The sequence below is a fragment of the Sander vitreus genome, chromosome 19 (genome assembly GCF_031162955.1).
Source record: "Sander vitreus isolate 19-12246 chromosome 19, sanVit1, whole genome shotgun sequence".
Taxonomy (NCBI): Eukaryota; Metazoa; Chordata; class Actinopteri; order Perciformes; family Percidae; genus Sander; species Sander vitreus.
This window is the reverse complement of record NC_135873.1, coordinates 3,993,795-4,013,681: the sequence shown is the minus strand read 5'-3', so window position 1 is coordinate 4,013,681 and position 19,887 is coordinate 3,993,795. Positions and strand designations below refer to the sequence as shown.

At 38.6% G+C, this 19,887-nt stretch overlaps 1 protein-coding gene across 1 annotated transcript in view; it reads left to right on the top strand.

Annotated features, from left to right (window-relative positions):
* The window catches only part of pea15 (proliferation and apoptosis adaptor protein 15), a 50,817-nt gene extending 31,974 nt beyond the window's left edge, over positions 1-18,843 (top strand). Inside the window, exons 2-4 of the mRNA XM_078275508.1 lie at positions 13,369-13,543; positions 14,132-14,287; positions 16,330-18,843. Coding sequence (XP_078131634.1) covers positions 13,372-13,543; positions 14,132-14,287; positions 16,330-16,394 — 393 coding nt within the window. The 5' untranslated portion in view covers positions 13,369-13,371 and the 3' untranslated portion in view covers positions 16,395-18,843. The remainder of the gene's footprint in view (positions 1-13,368; positions 13,544-14,131; positions 14,288-16,329) is intronic.
* Positions 18,844-19,887: the final 1,044 nt, after the last annotated feature.

Sequence of the window (19,887 nt, the reverse complement as noted above, 5' to 3'; positions counted from 1 at the left end):
ATTTCGTAGGATATCATACGTTTTGGTGTGCATGCATTTTCATACGATATCATACGGACCCGTTCAGGAGAATGCGTTGGTCAGCTATACTCATGCTAACTCCTCAGTTTTTCTATTTACTCTACAAACAAACTAGCATGTGTGAAATTTATAATGATTAATTTATTTGAAAATGTCACAGATTGCTAAAATGAAGTAACCAAGTCTTCAAGAAAAGAAAAAAAAAAGTCGTCAAGAAAAAAGTCTTCAAGAGGATCCACAAAAGAAGACAAATTGAAAAAAAGAGTAAAAAAAAACCCAGTGTTTTGAAAAAGACAAACTCATGGATTGTTAAAAAAAGATATTTGAATCAAAGGCCCTATTTTTACACTCAGCAAATCTTTTCTCCTCAATGAAAAATGGGCCAGTGGCCTATATTCTCCGGCGCTTTGCGGCTTCTCCCCAGATTAGCGCCTCCTCCTTTTTTTTCCATATCTCAATCTCTCTCTCCCGCTCTCTCTCGCTCTGGGCTTTTGAACTGATAAGTGATGGCAGTATTCACTGCCTCATTGGACACGAGGCCGTCTGCGAGGAAAAGGACCAAACCTTCTTTCTCTCTGTCCTCTGCGCTCCGCCATCTAACCCCTTCTTATCCCTCTTTCCCTCTCTCATCCCATAATCCCGTGAACAATATCACTCTCTCCGCTCTTCCTCTTCACTTCTATATCCCTCTTTTCGCTGTCCAGGCCTGTGGTTTAAATGGACACATCGCCGACAGGACGATGGTTAATCCCATGGTAAATGGGCAGGGGATCTCTATCAAAGCATGCAAAAACAAACAGGACACCCGAGAGAGAAACGACAAGAGTTTCAGAAAGAGGGCAAGGAGGATAGAACAAGTGAGCAAAGGAGAGAAAAGACAGGGGACTTGGTGTTTTATTTGGCAATGGTTTTAGTGAGAGAGACATCAAAGTAAGATTAATGGTCAGAAATCATTGCTGTTTCCCGGCAGCAAAATGCCCATGTGATGTTGTCAACTTCATAGCCTGCCCTGTCTCTGAGAGGGAGAAAGAAGAAGGAAAGAAGCAGCTTTAATTCAGAATGATGTGGATGAGGAGAAGGGGCGGATGGCACAACCTTGGAGCAGTGTGTTTGACCTTTTGATGGCAGGCTTGTATTTTTAATTTGAGATGTTTGTGTGTGTGTGTGTGTGCGTGAAAGCATGTACCAGATGGCAGCATGACGCTTAACAGTGAAAAATGAAGTACAGTACAAGCAACATAAAAGTCATCTTCCTAACTTAAACTGGCATTCTCTAAAACTGCACATCTGCTTACAGCAGCCAGAGTTCTGGCTGAGTGCTTCACCATTAGCAGACTAACTTAACTGTTAGCTCATTCCCCAACATGAATAAATCATATGTCCATTACTGTATCCATTCTATATTTGGCGAGATGTGATTTGTATAAATCGTGTCAGCAAACTTTTTGCTGGCCTTGAAAGTGCATTTTGTAGTGTTGGAAACTAAGGACATTTACTCAAGTGCTGTACTTTAGTATTCATTTAAGGTACTCACAGTTAATTCATGTATTTCCATTTCATGCTTCTACTCCATTGCATTATTTGTCTGCTATAGTAACTTTCTTAGTGGATACTACAAATTAAGAATACTTGTAACTTCACTTGGATTTGCCCTTATGGATTTGACACTTGAAACCGGTCAAATATATCTGGGCTCATACAAAACTGGCTAAGGAGCTAAGATATCTAGAAGAAGTTCAGAGTATATTGCTGCTACTTCGTGTTGGCAGGAGCCAGTTGTTCAGGCATTTGGAAACCACCTCTGTATCATCCTTATGTGGCTGGAGATGAGGATGTCTGGGTCACTTTTTTAGCCTGCTACTACTGTAACCATGTCAACGTGGGCCCAGATAAGCAGCTAAAATGGATGGATGCATTTGCTCATAAACCATGCGATCACATTAATTGTTGGGGGTGCTCCAAAACTAGACAGGCACAATGTTGGTGTGAAGCCATCCAGTCTACATCAGGCACTCTGATTAGAGTCAGCTGGTTTTGGACTGGAAGCTCTTTACATGCACTGTAGCCCCACACACAAATCATTTTATGCAGCTGTGATTGTCAATTATTTATCTAGCAGATGGAATTTTCAGGTTTTCCGAACAACCAATCTTAACACTATGTAGTCAACCTGTTTTTATTGCAGCATTTCGGTACATTCATTTAGTTATGCTGGGATAATACGGAGAGAGAGGGTTTGCAACAGACTGCCAGAAATCAAACGGAAACCAACACACACACAGACAGAGAATCAAAACTCAAACTGCCCCCCAACCACCTCAGAAAAAATTAAACGGAGACACAGCTACATGCTAACAGCATGGTGTCATTCTGAAGCCCAGCAGGATGCGGTGTAGCAGCGGTGGTATAAAGCTGTTACATGGCGATGTGCAGCGAGGCCTGGTCATCACCTGCAGTGACTGGACAGTGTTTCCTCCTCGGCTAGTGGAAAAGAAACCTGCAGAGAGGCAGATTGGATTGCTTTAGCGCCTGTGGCATCGAGCACTGATCAATGTCCGACTGTTGCTCGTGAGACACTCGGATTGGTTTACACATACAGTATACAGAATAGAGGGCATACAGCATGTGATTTGCATTATTTGCTGTTACATTCTGTGTATTTACTGCAGGAACCCAGGGTGTAAACAGGGAGAAATTCTGGGTCTAACTGTTGTACCGACCTAAACAGAAAGTTCTAGTTTGGTGACTTGCACTATAGGAGACGTGTTCAGATCTTGGCAGGAGTATTTCTAAAGTTAGTTATGCATTTATTATGTATTTGTTTGAAATACCCTATTTAATGTCACCTCACTATGACATAAATGTATCTTATATGGTGATAATTTTGACAGGACTCATGCACAACATTTGAATGAGACTGAGCGAGAGATTAAGTCTTGGCACTGGCTGTGATAACATCAGGAGAAATGGAAAAGCAAGTATTATGAAAACCGAAATATTGAACCAATTTCTTTAATTACATATCCAGTTTAATCACATCCAGTACAACACTATTGTTAAAACTGAAAAGCTTCCTTGTTTGTACAAGTATAGCCTTTCATTACCTCCTCTAGAATTACTCACTTCAACCAACCCAAACCTCAATACTTCTGCTCATGCACTCAGGGTGGGATAATATATGTAACTGTCAGGGTTGGGTACCGAATTCACAAGCGCGCGCAGAGGTGCGGACGGAGCAAACTCGAGCAAACTACGTCGTCTCTGCAGTTTTGTGAGACTTTTTTAAGACACAGTGAGTCACGGCAATGCCGATAAAACGGTTGCAAGTGTGGTTACAGTTTTCAAAACTTCACGAAGACACCAATCACTGCGATATATTTATGGCAAGGCGAAAGCGGTCGCGTTGCTGTTGGCCTTTTATTTCCTCTAAGACAAGCAAGCGCAACAGTGGTTTCTGTGCCCTGGTGACTGACTGACAGGCTGAGGGTTTAAGGCAAAGCAACTTTGTTTCTATAGCACTTTCAGCAGCATAGCAATTTCAAAGTGCTTTATATAAAATATTAAAGAGCAGTTAAAAACGGTCATGAAAATTAAACAGGCTAAAATAGAATAATATACGAATACAACAATAACAGTGTACAGTGAGAAGGAAATTAATAATGATTTGATTTAATAGGTTGTAGGGACGGGTTTGGGAGGGGGGGTATCAGTACCGGAAAAAAATGTGAACGGTACCCAACCCTAGTAACCATAGACAGTTTAAACAAAACTTAAAAGTCTCTCACTGTGCCCACAGTGTTGATAAATCCATATAAAACCAATAGAGTGTATTATTTGTGAACAATGTTATCTCCTGCTATAATATTTGCTTTAGCCATTAGTTATTGTCAATAATGCATGCAGGTGTTGTAAAAGGGGAAAATAGAATGAGCTACACAGACACGATGTTGCTTCGCTCACATCCAATGTTGTAATGAACGAGTGGAAGCCACACATTCCCCTACAGTCCGAACAAGGCATTAGTAATCAAACACAGATTAGCAACTCAACTAGTGCTTAAAACAGGAAACAAATAGAAACTTAAGGAAACAAAGAAATACTGCAAAATGTATTTTCAAGTGCATTTTAGGTATAGGTATCTTAGACAGCATTTTAAACACAAATCGTCTTTTTATCCTATTTATCTTTTAAACCTCTTTTATATGAAAAGGTCAGAGCAATGGATTACTGATCTACAGATCATAGTGCATTTTAACTCAGTAAAGAAATGAATGACCATCTTTTTAACCAAGTAGTTTAACCAAGTAGTGCAATGACTTACAGCATTTTAACTTAGCAGTTTTTAACTTAGCAGTTTTAACTTTCTACTTACTCAATACTTTTATGCACATTTTTAAGTATATTACAGAAGAACCTATGTATATATTCCCATTCAATGTATTCAAAATATCACCTTTACACAGTCACCTCAATAAATACAACTCTGCTGCATTAGGCAGCAGTCCAATAGCAACAGAAGGATGATGGACAAACATACTGTAAAAGATAAACAGCCACTGAATCTCTTTCATGTTTTTTTGTTGTTGAAAGATTTCTTTTTACAGTGGGTTTCATAATGAGTGAGCATGAGCAAGTGGGTTGCAATTAATTACACGCTCAGAAATGCAAAATGATATCTGTGGATGGGTAGGAGAGACTTCTGACCTGAAAAGGTAAATTTTGGAGGCGGACATTCGCTTCGACCTGCAACTGTGAGCTCTTCTGCCTCCCACTCTCTAATCCCTCACCTCCTGCTGCCTGCAAGACTGACGATATATTCAGAGAGAGACGAAGAAGGTTTATTGCACAGAGAGAGACATATTGATAAGGAGGAAAGACGAAATCAGAGAAATATGTAACTTCAAACTGCAACATTGCCATAATTAGAGAAAGATTTCATTACGTATATTATATCATTTTTTGTTGCCTTTGTTTTTCATTTTTGGAATGAAAGAAATGCTGTTTTAGAATAGACATTTCCATACATGGTCAGCCGAACAGACTTTTGTAAAGTCGAGGTGAGTTTCATGGGAGATTTAAGAGTGGGTGGGACTCCTACACTCTGCCTCTTGGTCCATCTGAGTGAAAGAGAAAAATATACTGAGAGAGAGAGAAAGAGAGCACAGGAGGTTGAGAAATGTCACGATATTTTAATAAAAGAAGATGGAGACCAACTGCTTGTACTCACCGAGTCAAACATGAAGATACAAGAAGTTGTGCAGGATTTATTAGCATATTGACACTCAAAGGGGCTGTACGCAATATTCAGAACATCAATATAGCAGCAAACAAATATATGCTACGTAAAGATATAAAGGAGTAATGGCGTCCTGAGCAGAGAATGACTTCATACTCCCTCTGTGTGTACAGCTTCTCTGTTCTTTGTTTTGATAGCCGGTCCGGCCACGCATGTATGTTAGTCCATGTGGCTGGGAAAAAAAACATAGATATTTGACATATTAGGGTACAGTCAGTGAGAGCCATGTGGAGGCAATCCCAGCATGCTGTTTTTTTCTTTCAGTATTTCAAATACAGCCCCTTTAAGTGTATAAAACATTGGCCTCTATACTATGTTTACTGTTAGATGCCACTTTGTCAGGTTTATGAGTTGCCCGATTGGATCTATGGTCCCATTTTGTCAGTGCTGAAACAACTAGCTGAATAATCAATGAGTTAAGCAACAGAAACCTAATCATCAACAGGTATTATGGTTTCCATTTCTAGCTTCTCAAATGTGAGAATTTGCTGCTTTTCTCTGTTTTGTAAAATATGTGGGAACTTGACTGTTGTTCAGACAAAAGAAGCTGTTTCAAGATTACCCATTGGGTTAGAACTGCAAAGAATAATCTATTAGTTGTCAATTATTTAATTAATCGGAATGGCTTTTCACCATTTTCACCATTTTCTGGCATTTTATAGACCAAACAATGCATCGATTAATCATCACTTACTAGAGCCCATAGTGATAGAGTGTAAATTCAAACAGCTGGGAGTTTGAGGAGGCGGAGAAAGACACTAACAGCAACAGAGACAAAAGGGCAATACATGACGGGAGGGAGGGATGGATCAAAGAGCAAGTTAAAAAGGGAAAAAAGAGCTGCCAAAACAAACCAGACACAGACACAAGGTCTGAATATATTGTTTAGGAAACAATACCACAGAGTCTATTTCGCTTTCCAGATCTCCGTCAGGGAAATTTTTGAGCTGCTATCCCGGTGGTTTGGTTGCCATGGTGAAATCTAAAGGCTTGTCTCCACGCTGAAGTCCAGCACAGTTGGCCAGCTGTGTGTGTGTGTGTGTGTGTGTGTGTGTGTGTGTGTGTGTGTGTGTGTGTGTGTGTGTGTGTGTTTGTTGTATGTGCTTTGATAAAAAGAGAGACAGAGGAGGTGGAGTTACGCAAGCATGTAAATTGATCATATGACTGTCACGATGTCTCAAATTGTATCTGTGTAGAATGTTTTCAGGCACTTTTCTGTATATTGTTACACCATGTTCATTACAGTAAAGCAAAACTGGTGTTAATAACAAATGATGGTGTTTCCATGGGCTGTGACAAAAACTGTATCACCGCTTTTTTTTTGTTTGGGGGGGGGGTAATTTATTTGCTGGTGTGCATTTGTCGTGTGATATGAAATATAATAAACACAATCATTGTTTAGTTATCATCATTGACTGTCTTTTTATTAATGTTTTAAGTTGCTTGTCACTTCGGCTTTCCACAAAGTGAATGGACAGTCTATTAAACATATGGGGGATTTATTTTGTGTTTGATAATTATTAATTATTTCTAGGCTTGAGGAGTGTGGTTAACCACCATACATTATACATTGCTTCTTCACCGCGGTAAGAAAAGTTCCATGTCGTCACAGCCCTGTTTTCTTGTTGCAAATAAACTAATAATCCATGATAACTAAGTCAAGAAAAGAAAATCTCAACATATGACTTTACTCAAATTGCACACCTTGTGGGGCTTTTATTCTGAAAGGGGTGAGGAGGGTGCGAGGTAAAGTGAGGAGGGAGTATGGTTTCTGCCCCGTCGCTAGGTAACAGTCTCCAGGCCTAAAGGCAAAGCGAGGCCTGGTCTCCGTGGCAACGTCATTGGTGTGGAGGGTGAATGGCATTTTGGTGGTTGTGATATATATGTACTGTACGTCTGAATGTGTCTGTGTGTAAAAGATGGACTCAGCAGGTTAGGGCAATTGAAAATGGAAAGCGAATAGTGAAGTGTTGTAAAATGAAAAAAATAGATTTGATCTCTGTAAGTGCTCGAGGACTCGGCAGATATCGTCGTAGCTTTCAGACCTGGGTCTTCCACATTTGTACTTATATATACATATATATATATATATACATATATATATATATATATATATATATATATATATATATATATATATATATATATATATAGTCTGCTGCAGCATATGTTTGTGCCGTCATTCTGTGTTTGAAGGCTGTTGCACATTTATGAAACCCCTTTGCAATCAGACATGGAGATAAAGACAGAAATGAGAGAAAGGATCTAACAGGAATAGAGACAAGAAAGTGTAAAAAAAAGGAGGGGAAAAAGATCGGTATAGGGAAAACAGTGGGTCTCGTCTGGATGAATAATGGCCTGATTGCACAATGTAAAGCAGACTATAGTTGATGGGGTGGTGGGGGGTTAACAGTTTAGTCACGGAGTGGAAAAAGACTGCTTGGCATCCATTCACGCCTTGAGGATCTATGGAAGTTTATTAATGACGAAACAACAGAACGAATGCAAAAGTAATTCACGCTTCTTTTTTTTGTATTTAAAGGTTCCAAACTCTACATGCTGACATGTGCAGCCAAGATGCATCATAAACTGCAATGGACATTCTTAATTTTATTAAGTATTGAAAAATAAACGCACATGCTTAGCTTGGCTGCTTCAACTTGCTTTGCAGCTTAAAATAGAAACAAACTTTTATTTTCCCTCAGTGTTGAGTTGAAGAAATGTGGCTAGCTAATCACCACCCATAGTGAAACAAAACAATGTATAGTTTTTGCAATTCAAGCTAAATTCAGTGATGGTTAAAAACGTTGGCTTACGCCTTGCTTTGCATTTCAGCTGCAAATGTAGTAGGACAAGAGGAGCTGTGTCACCAGATTTGATTGAGTTGCAGGATTTCCTTTACGCACTTTTTTCAGCATTGCAGTTAGAAGGATTGCTGGATTTGGCCAGAGAGGGAAGCTTCATCCTATTAAACGCTGTTTACCGAATAATGTCTATGCTAAATATGAAGCTAGAGCCAGGACGTGGTTAGCTTAGTTGAGCATAAAAACTGGAAATGGAGAGAAAATGAGCCTAGTGACTTGGAGTCTTGGTTAGCTTTAGACATGCTGGCAGGCGGATTTCTTTACCCTTGGAAAGAGCCTGGTTAGCTACTTTCAATTCCAGCTATTGCAAGTAAACAAATAAGTGTATTTCCCAAACTATTCATTTAAAGACTTAAACTGTAAGAGATACAATATAAACTTGTAGAAGCCTGTGTAAAAAAAAGTTGCTAAGCTCCCCCAAAACTGTTAGAGAAAACTGACATTTCAAACTGAGCATGAAGACCTCCTTTTTACAAGTGCAAATCTTTCCCTTGAAAATTGCTCACAGCTTGAATTCATTTACTGCTCATCAAACTGTTTTGTCACTAATAAACTTGGAAATGTAACCAAACACAAATACAGCATTAATGGTATATATTTATAAAGTGGAGAGTCTTTACGTAGTATAGTTTTTTCTCGTCCCAAAAACCTGTTTTCTTTCTTTGTTTTAGGTCATCTTTTATTGTTCAGACTACTTGAACAATTAAATATATAGCTGAATTTGACTTTGTAATTATAATTTCAGTGACAACTCTTTCTCTCTCTCTCTTTCCCACATTTAAGGACACACACATACACTCACACACGCACAGGCAGCAGAGACAGAGGAACAAGCAGACAAAAGCATGTTTGTGTTCATGAGAATGCGAAGCACAGTGGGTCTCTATGTATGGAAGCAGTGTCAGGCTCGTCCCAGAGAGACTAGGGACGGGGGGGGGGGAGCGTTAGTTGGAGGGGATTTCACAAACTCTTTTACTTAGAGCATGACTACCACGTAGCACAGGAATTTAAAAATGCATATATAGCTCTGTTTTTTCTCAGAACTTTTTACAAAACACTGATGCATGGTAGTCGGCCTTTGCAGAAATGGATGTGTACTGAAACAAACTTTCTGTGGCCTCTCTCTATGATTACTAATACATTGGGTCCATCATAGCAGATCACGCACTTTAGGTGATGTCATTTATTGTCATATTTTTCTGTCTTGATGGCAAAAACATAGATGTATTGATTTTAAATATTTTTTTAGAAGAGAACAAATGAGAACCGAAGATAAAATGGCAAAGAAATCATAAATATTACCAATCATCATTTTTTTACATTTTTGAAGCGTGCCCATTACTGAGTATTTTAATAGAAACATCTTTACTTGGCGGATAAGAAAGAGTTAAAGGCGGCAGTGAGAGGGAGCGATGTGAGCGAGGCGGTGGGAGAGAAACACTAAATGTAGCCACTCAATCCATTGTTGTTTTTTTGTTCCCCCTTCTCTGTTAAAAGTACACAAAAGCAGTGCCAGTCCATTGTGGTGCAAAACAGAGAGCAGGCAGGGCGACCTCGGTCGAAAGAGGAGGCTCAGGGACCCACACACACACACACACACACACACACACACACACACACACACACACACACACACACTTACTCCTTTTTGTCTCCCTCCATCACACACACACAATTCCCAAGCTCGTGATTGCGTTAAAACACACATTCACTTGAGTGCACGCAAATACATGCAAAAATGCTCACACACACACACACAATTCAGACCCTTGTTGTATTCACTGGAGTTAAGGTGCATATCCCTGCTCTCTCCAACGCAGCGCTTTGTGTTGATTGAGCAAGTTGCTCTGGTTAGAGAGAAGATGAATGTGACATTTAAGACTGAAATAACTATCTCTCTCTCTCTCTCTCGCTCTCTCTCTCTCTCTCTCTCTCTCTCTCTCTCTCTCTCTCTCTCTCTCTCTCTCTCTCTCTCTCACCACATGCACAGTAAAAGTGCTCTGTCATCATTGTGCTCTCGCCCTGAGGCTGAGATCGTGGATCAGACAAACCAAACCAAATGCCACCAATTAGCCATTAGAGAACAGACAAACAAATCATGACCTTAAAATCAGCCTCTGGGACAGCAGCATCCCATACATTATATGCTGACTAAAAGACCTGTCACTGTTTGTCAGGACAGCATGTAGACCTATTCATCTAGTCGCCAGTTATTAGCTGGAAATGCACATTTTTTTATTCCTGTGTCAAATTAAACTGTATTTTTGAAAGAATAAGGTCATAAAACCATAGTTTTTTTTCCATTAATGTTTACTATCATGTTTTCACGGTCTGCTGCTCAACTAGAAAGCATCCCCTCCTATCCATATGTCCCTGTGAGCAGGCTAAAGATGATAGCATTGTTGCACCATAAGATGCTTAAGCTGCCGCTACAGCATCTACTGCGCCACAGAGAATGGGGGCCCTCTGGTGGTAGCTGCAGGTAACAGCAGCTCCATTATATAGGTCACACCACTCACCACAGAGCCTCTTTTGGGCTTTCTGCACGCCATGTTTATCTGTGATGAGACTGAGGGGATCAGAGGCAGACAGATTTTTGTGCCAGTGCCTATGATGCACTGCATTGAGCGGCAGCCTCTCGCCAGCTGCATAGATGCCAGGGATTTGGGAGGTGGGGTGACACAGAAAGAGATATGTGTTCAGATTCATGTTTATGCTGTGGGAAGCTTATGTTAGAGGAGATGGGTAGAAGGGAGGCAGTCCTACTGTGACTTCTATCGCTCCTCAAAGTTGCCAAAGTGTCCCTGAGCAAGACACTGGATCCCAATCAGCTCAAATGCAGCTTTTTTTTAGGTGACTTTAATCATTTCCTCATAGCTAAACCCCTGCCTCGTTAAACTCACTAAGGGCTGGGGAAAATCTCACCAGGATGTTGGGATAGCAAGGCCTTTGGAAAACCTGAGGCAGCCAATTAATTGGATGCGAGGTAGAAAATGTTGGAAGCAGCACCACCAGTTGGTTTTTGGTTTACTGTAGCATTATGTCATTGGCATCCCACTATGTCTCCACCATTAGTCGATCGACAGAAAGAGATTTTCAAGCATAAAACTGTGTAAAAATGACAAATGTTCTTTGATTCCAGAATCTCTGATGAGTGGATATATATTCATTTCATTGTAAACTGCCTTTTGCACTGTTGGCTGGACAAAACAAAGACATTTAAAGGCGTTGTGAGGGATATTTCTTTCCACAATCAATAATGAAAATAATAAATACATAAATAATAGCAGAATCGCTTATTCTATCAAACATTGTATATTACAAAGTCACAGAGTCCAAGGTGATATCTTCAAATATCTTAAAAAGACTGAAAAAAAAAACATTTTTGCATTTTGAACTAGAGGGGAATGTAGAACCACTAAATGTTCACGTTTTTGCTTAAAAATGGACTTAAAGAATGAATGCGTATCCTTATTGTTGCCAATAACTTTCGATCTAACAGTCGATTTTGTATAATTGTATATTTTATATATCTCATGCACAAATTACATATTCTTTTGTTTTGTTTTTTTTCAAATTTTGCATATTACCATAATATTTACAGTAATGTGCACAGATATTTGTGATTATCCGGATATAAAGATGCATATGAATACTTTACATACCAAAGTATGTTAATAACCGAGCAATGAGCTGCAATCTGAAGCCTGTTTTCTTTACTTCTTCTAAACTGACACAGCTGAACAGAGCAGACGGCCTCACAACACGTCTGAATCACTCAGTCTGTTTTTCTCTTTCTTTCTTTCTTTCTTTCTCACTGTGGTTCTTTTTTTGTCTGTTTGTCGCCAACTGCCTGTTTCTGAACAACTTGCATGCCAACACACACACACTCCCACACACTCGTGCACACACACAGGGACAAATACCCTATCTCTGTGAAGATAACCTAAACTCTGGAATCTTGACAACTCACATTCATTAACGCTAGCCTGATACGTAACCACTGCATGCCTATGTACTGAATCCTTAAACCACTGTTCCCATCTCAGGTCCAAATCTGAAAACAAGCCAGTGTATTGCCATATATTAGAATATCTATGTTCTATTTTTGTCCAAGTAGGAAGCCTATAAGTAGGAAGCACCCATATATATATATATATATATGTAATTCCCCAAATTTAAAATATATATATACATCCCTGCTTAAATATTTTTTTTATGTAAGGTAACAAAAGTAACCTAACTGATAGCAGAAACACTGAGGGGTAGACTTGCCTATCCTCCAACATACACAGAATACTGGCTTCTGTGATTCTACAGCGACACAGAAATGGTCTTCTTTAATACGTCCACTAAAAGGAGACACAGAAATGTTCATTAGAGCTTGAGTTGATTTGATGAAAAGCAACTAATAACTGTTTTACTGTACTTGCTAATACATGTAGATGGTACAACATTTAAAAGGCCAATGTTATTCTATATGTTTCTTATTGGCAACACATCCCATGAAAAGAGGAAAGCCAACAATGCCTTAGTCCATCTCTCAATACTTTACAGTGTCTGTTCTTTGTAATGTAGAAACATGTCACTGAGTGCAACAGTATGGCTCATTGATGTGTTTGCAATTGTTTTTGGACAATAATGGAAGTCTATGACACAAAGGAACAAGCTATTTCAGTCAATACCTGTTCATAGGTTTAGTTGGTTTTGGTCTTTTCATGAGATTGGTTGACAATAAAGAAATATAGACTGTCACCGTCCTTCAATGGAAGATCAGTCCATGTATAATAAACAAAAGCCGATGCTGACTGAAGTCCTTCACTGAGTGCTATAGATCCCCCCTTTGGGACGGCCTTAATTTAGGTGCAAGACAGTGTTTAGTCCCTTTTTGTCCTGTCCTGTCTTTTCAGTCAATCTCCTCTTTCAGATACAAACAGAGAGGATTGACCTGTTTAATATAATCTATTCTCAGTGCCTTTGTGCTTTTCCATCCCACTCTGACAATATGCTATTGTCATTATCTAAGATTTCCTAACTTTCCATTCTGAAATCTGGGAAGTAGGTGGGCTGTTTCCACATTGAGGAATTTAGCAACAGTAGGATATGTTTATTTCTCCCCCATACTGTCTTTTGGCATCACTTTGTTCAGTATATCTAACTGGTTCCCTTCTCTCTGTCTCTGACCAGACCATGGCGGAGTACAGCTCTCTGCTCAGCGACCTGTCTGAAAACATCACCAACGAAGACTTGGAGCAGCTCAAGTCGGCCTGCAAGGAGGACATTCCTGAGGACCAGAGCAACAACATCACTTCCTGCAAGGAGTGGTTCAGCTACCTGGAGAAGAACGACAAGCTGGCCCAAGGTGAGAAACACAGATTGAGAGTTTTTTACACATTTCAAATGAATGAATCAAATAAATCAGAGTATTGTATATACTGTATTTTATCTGCCTGGGTGAAAATGGGTAAAGAGCAGAGTTTGTCCTGTTTGTATTTCCAATAAACTGTATGACATGCCTGAAATACTGTAAACCAAAGATATTCAACAGGGAGTCCGGGATCCCTAGGTGGTCATCAGAGAGGGGGCCACCAAATTATATTTAAAGTGTGAAAGCTTTTTAAAAAATGAAAATATCTTACCATGGCTACAAACATATTAGCTACAACAAAAAAACATGAATGAGTAAGATAGTAGCTAACATGATTTATTAAATCATGCCAAGAATTATTATTTTAATTACTTAGTGTTCTATGCACTAAAAAGGTATGTATGAAGGCTTTAGGCCACCCTACATGTTATTGGAGGCCCAGTTTAATATGCAACTTAATTTTATACGATATGTAGAAGGGGTCCCTGCTCCGTCTCTCTTTCAGCTAAGGGGTCCTTGGCTTAAAAAAATGTTTAAGACCCCTGCTGTAAACTAACACTAAAAACAACACTTCTCATGCAGATAATCTGTCGTACATCGAGCACATCTTCGAGATTTCGCGGCGACCGGACCTGCTGACGAGGGTGATCGAGTACCGCACCACCGTGCTCAAGATCTCTGAGGATGACGAGATCGACACCAAGCTCACACGCATCCCCTCAGCCAAGAAATACAAAGGTAGCCCTCTCTTTGAGCTTAATCTCTAAAACATGTAGATGTAGGGTTAGCTTTATATATCAGTTTGACTTGAAAGGAGGTACTCTGATTAGCTCCTGGTATGCCAAATCTGTAGTAGTAGTAGTAGGTGAGTTCTGCCCGCTAATGGCTAAACAGAAAACTGCCTTAACATCTTATCCTCAGTGGTTCCCAACCTATGTATCAGGACGCCCACAAGTGGTAGCAAGATCATTCTGAGGCGGTTGTAAAATGATTAACAGGATAGGAAAGCAGAAGAACATTTTGTTTTTCTTGTGAGTTACTGTCCAGTTACTGGATAATTAATAATAATACTACTTTTTTCACGACAACAAAAAAACCCTTTGTTTGAACTGGTCACAATCGGTAGACATAATAAAACATAAAAACAACCTGTGAAAAAGAGCTGCAAGGAAAAAGCATTCTAATAAATTATAAGTCGTACCAATTAAACTTGATAACGTGATATTAAACCATTTTTTGTGAATAGTTTGTTTTAGTTAAAACAAACAAAACTTTGCAGGCAATCATCATATTTGTCATACATTTAAGATTCTACTTTTGAGGACTCTATTTGAGGGCATTTTGTGTTTACAAAGGGCTACAAACTGTCATATTCATATAACATTATTAATAATTTGCAGGCCAACTGTGTACAAATTTAGGAAACATGCGTAAACATGGTCTGGATTAATGCCACAATGACAAAGCATCTAATTCTGAACAGTCATTTCCTTTTTATGAATTGTTATTTTAAAGCATCTTTACTTTATCTTACATATATCCTGGTTTAATTATGTATTTTATATCAGTTTCCTTCGGGTGTAAATAAAGATTGAAATAATAAATAAGAGGAGGGTCACATTGCAATAAAATGGTTTTTTTCCTCCTCTCTCAACCTGCTTTTTGCTGCCATTATTTCTTTCTTCACTACAACTTTCTTTGTAGCTCGGTTCAGTTCACAGGGGAAATTTAGCTTACAGCCAGGTTGATTTAAAACAACATAAAAACGCGTGCAATGGCCAAAGAAAAAACATAAATTGCTCTACTGTTAAAATGATTGAATGTCTGTTTAGCTCAGTTCTATTCAGGAAGCATCATTTGTATGTCATGTGCACTAAACTAACTTTGACTGTGATTTAGGTTTTTTACACGGATTATATATTTAGTCTTATATAGGTCATATTAATATGCATTGCTTTATTTTTATCCCGTGCTGCTGTTTTAAGGCTGCTTATGTCCTGTCATTGTGTTTTATCTTCCCAACTTTGGAGGGCGCTTTGTGCATCTTGCTTGAGGAATGAATAAAATGATTCATAATCCAAAGATAAAAATTGTAAAAGTATATGAGATATACTCGGACAGAGTAGAAGACTGAATGCATTTTCCCATGTGGTCTTTGACACAAAATAACTTTACAGTTTTCAATACAAAAAGCACTGAGGTTCAATATCCAGCTCTGCTTGTAATACTGAACATGATTTTTAATGACAAAGTTAGTGTTCATGTACTATAAATAATATGCTCAGAGCTCCAATTTTTTAATTTACTTGTCTAAAATGAATGTATTTTATTTTGAATTAGAATAATAGTAAAAAAATTTATATAGCAACTTCCATCCATGAAATGCAACTCAAAGTGCCTAATATAAATCAGCAGCCGTTTTTGTTTGGTAGATGCATTTTTTTATGAATGTTCAGTCAGTGCTAACATTGGTGATAAATACAGGTATACTGTTGTTTCCTCTGACTGCTTCACAATAAAAGCCACCCTGTGTTTTGCCTGTTTAACACGTTTAATGTGAAGCAGCAGCTGTACGAATGCTGCCTTATACAGCTCTGATACTGTGTAAGGAGACTGATATCAATGACATACAAAAAGATGGATTGCATGCATGAATCGTTTCCAGGTGCGACGTGCTCTACTCTACTTTGGCTACATCCTTTTTTGTTTAAAGTATAGATTTCTTATTATTTCTCTCTGTCTCTCTCTACCTTCTTTTCCCAACCCCTCCCCCCTAAAAGACATCATCCGCCAGCCCTCTGAAGATGAGATCATCAAGTTGGCCCCGCCTCCTAAAAAAGTGTGAGAGCGTGACACACCTTGATCTTTGCACCTTGATTTCTTTACTCCTGGCACTCCAATCAACCGACCAACCGTTTATGACCAACCCCATCACTCCCTTACTTCACCCTACCCTCACACACACACACACACACACACACACACACACACACACACACACACACACACACACACACACACACACATCCAGCTAAGCATCATCCTTGCACTAACACAGAACCACGCAGGCAGCCACCAACCAAGCAACCAATCAGATCGTAGCAATGCAGCCTCTTTCCAAGCTGAGGGGAGGCGGGAAGCTGCGAAAAAGAGACATTAGAAGACCTAATCTGGAGACGGACGAACAGTGTATGTGTGTAAGGAGCGAGAGAGAGAGAGAGAGAGAGAGAGAGAGAGAGAGTGAGAAAGTCTACCCTTGATTCAAATGCTGAATGGGTCAGTTTAGAATGAGTGTAATCTGTAAACACTGTTCAATCTGTGATGCTGTGCTTACTGTATGCAACCGTATGTCTGAGTGTGTGTGCATGCCAGTGAAGGTTGTTATTGTTAAGACAAAGACTACATCCAGCCATGAAGAGTTTAAAACTACAAACCCTGCGTTCAAAACGTAACAACATAGTGAAATGGCAAAGTTTAATTTTTTCAGACCTTCTAAAAATGTCAGAAAACTGATCGCTAACCATAGAAACAATTAAGCTGGGAATGCATTGTATGTACAGTACAATGATACTTAACTCTGACTGTGACTATGAATGTAGTTCAGCAGTTGCTTAATTGTTTATAGAATTGAAGTAGAAATTGCAAAACAGCCAAAAACATTTTAAATACATAGTTTACATTATCAAAAAGTATTTTAAAAACAAAACTGCAGCAAAAGTTAACACTTATTAAAAAAAGAAATCTCACATATATTACTCTGGTTTGTTTCTGTGAGGGTGCTTGTTTTAGTGTAGCTGCATTAATAGTTCAGCTGTTTGAAATGTGAAAGGAATAGTTCAACAGACGTGTATTCACTGTTTTGCTGTGACTAGGTTGAGAAGAAAGATACCACATTTATGTCTGTCTTTTAAATATGAAGCTACAGCTTAGTTTAGCTTATTTTAGCATAAAGACCAGAAACAGCTAGCCTTGTTTTTACACTTGGGTTACTATAGGAATTAAATTAATGAGATATGTTTTGTTAATTAGTTTTTAGAGGTGCTGGTTGGAAGATTTTGTTTCCTTTGGACATAGCTGGCCAGAAATTTCTCGTGTTTGTGCTAAGCTAATCTGCTCAGCTAAACGCTTCATATTACATAAGAGTAATAGCGATCTTCTCATTGAACTCGCGGCAAAAAGGCAAATTAAAGGATTTTCCAAAATGTCAGACTATTCCTTTAAAGTCTGTATAGTTCATTACAAAATAATTACAGTCAACAAGTTACCATCTTTTGCCTCTTTTGCCATGAGGCCGCTGTATTTGAAACTAAACTGTAAGTCAAACTTAAAGGCCAGTACAGTCACTGTTCTCAGCTGGAGGTTCTGTATGCATTCCCTTTACTCTTACACAGATAATGATATCATATTTCAAGAGCAAAAGAAAAAAAATCTAATATTTTAGAAGAATATATTTAAAGTTGATTTTCATAGGAAAAGCCAATATTTGCCTTTAGCTTATAATCATAGCAAGATATATTTAGAGAACATTTAGATGGGAAAGGTAAAGCAATTATTTCTAAACTATGGATATTCCCTCTCCATAGGTTCTCTTTTCATCAAGGGGACCAGATAGCATGAAAGTCTGTTGTATGAGCTGGCTAGAGATGTAAATATACAAATAATATATTAGAAGAAAATATAGCAAAAATAATATATTGACCTGCAGTGTGTGTTCCATAGAGGACACTCAAATTTCCACTGTACGTTCAATTACACCATGTCTGGTTTTTGTAACTAAAGACCCTGATTTTATCTAATCGGAAATTGAGGTGAAAAAACACTTAAGCACTTAAAGTACATCAATTTGGACTACATTAGAAAAGTATATTTTGTGAGATCATATTGGGTATTATATTTACTGCGTGGAAATGTTGTGTTGTGTGACACATAAAGAGACAAACACTAAACTTGCTTACACCCCTTTCTTGCCATTTCATTTGTTGCACAGAAAGTAACTGACCAGCTTGTGATTTTTCACTGTATGAGGGTATTAAACTATGGCCTCTGGAAATAAACGTAAGTGCAGATCAAAGTGAAAGAAAAGGTCAGAAAGACAATGTGGCATGTGATAATAAAACATGTCATTTTAACAAAGTGTACATAAAGTAGATTGTGATGAAGGATCATAACCCACTAACTGTGCCATTACCGCCATGCACCAACATAGCTAGCAAGACTGTTGAAACTAAACTATAATAACTGCTCTTTTGAACACTGTGTCTCTTTTTCCCCCCCGCATTAAAGCCTTAGCGGACTTTGTGTTTACCCCAAAATTTTTAACAACTGTGAGTGATTGTGTGTTTGTGTGTAAAAGCGGAGACAGACACCGGCACACACATCAAGTTAATCAAAACGGCTCTCACTGAAATTTGCTAAGGACTAGTCTGTGGGTCTATTTCTGCCCCCATCTTTGTTGTTATCAAAGCTGTAGGATCCAAAAAATGAAGCAACAACATACAAATCTATCAGTGTACGACTAGTCATTTCTCCCAGCCCTGCTCCACTCCAGACCCCAGTGCCAACGACCAAGACTTTTATTTTGATCACTGTTTCTGTGATCTTTTTTTTTTTTCTCTCTCTCTTTTTTATTGCTCGCTGTATATTGTAGTGTTGGACTGATTTGTATCCTATGCATTTATGTCTGTAGGAGAACTTTGCACTGTAACATATCCTCCTAACAAATCACTTAATCTAAAGAACTGAACTCTTCAATTGAGACAAGTCAGGGTGTTTGACTAGATCTTGATATTCTTGTGTTGAATCTGCATGACGGACGTGCTGAGTGGCACTTGTAAGTAGAAAGTGTGCAGTTTGGGGAAAGAAAATATATGCTTGTTACCAATGTTCACTGTTTAGAATTAGGAAATAAACGTGTTAGACAGACTATAAATCAAAGCAAACACTCAATAGTCTTTTAATGCCTGCAATTGTGTGGTGACATTTACAAACCGTCAACATGTTTCTTTGCATAAAACATCCAGTTAATCTAGGCCAGATCAAGCTTTTTATTGTACAGTTAAAGGAATAGTCCACCCTTAAATACCTGAACACTGTTCTTTATGCTATATGGGCCCATTTTGCAGTTCAGACTTAAATATATCTCAACAACTTTTGGATTGATTACCATGACATTTGGTACATACATTTATGGTCGCCAGAGAGTAAATCCTGATGACTTTGGTGATCCCCTGATCTTTCCAGCACAAACAGGTTGACGTTTGTTTTTCAGTGTAAAATGTCTCAACAACTATTGGATGGATTGCCATGAAATTTGGTACAGAAATGTATGGCCCTGTTAG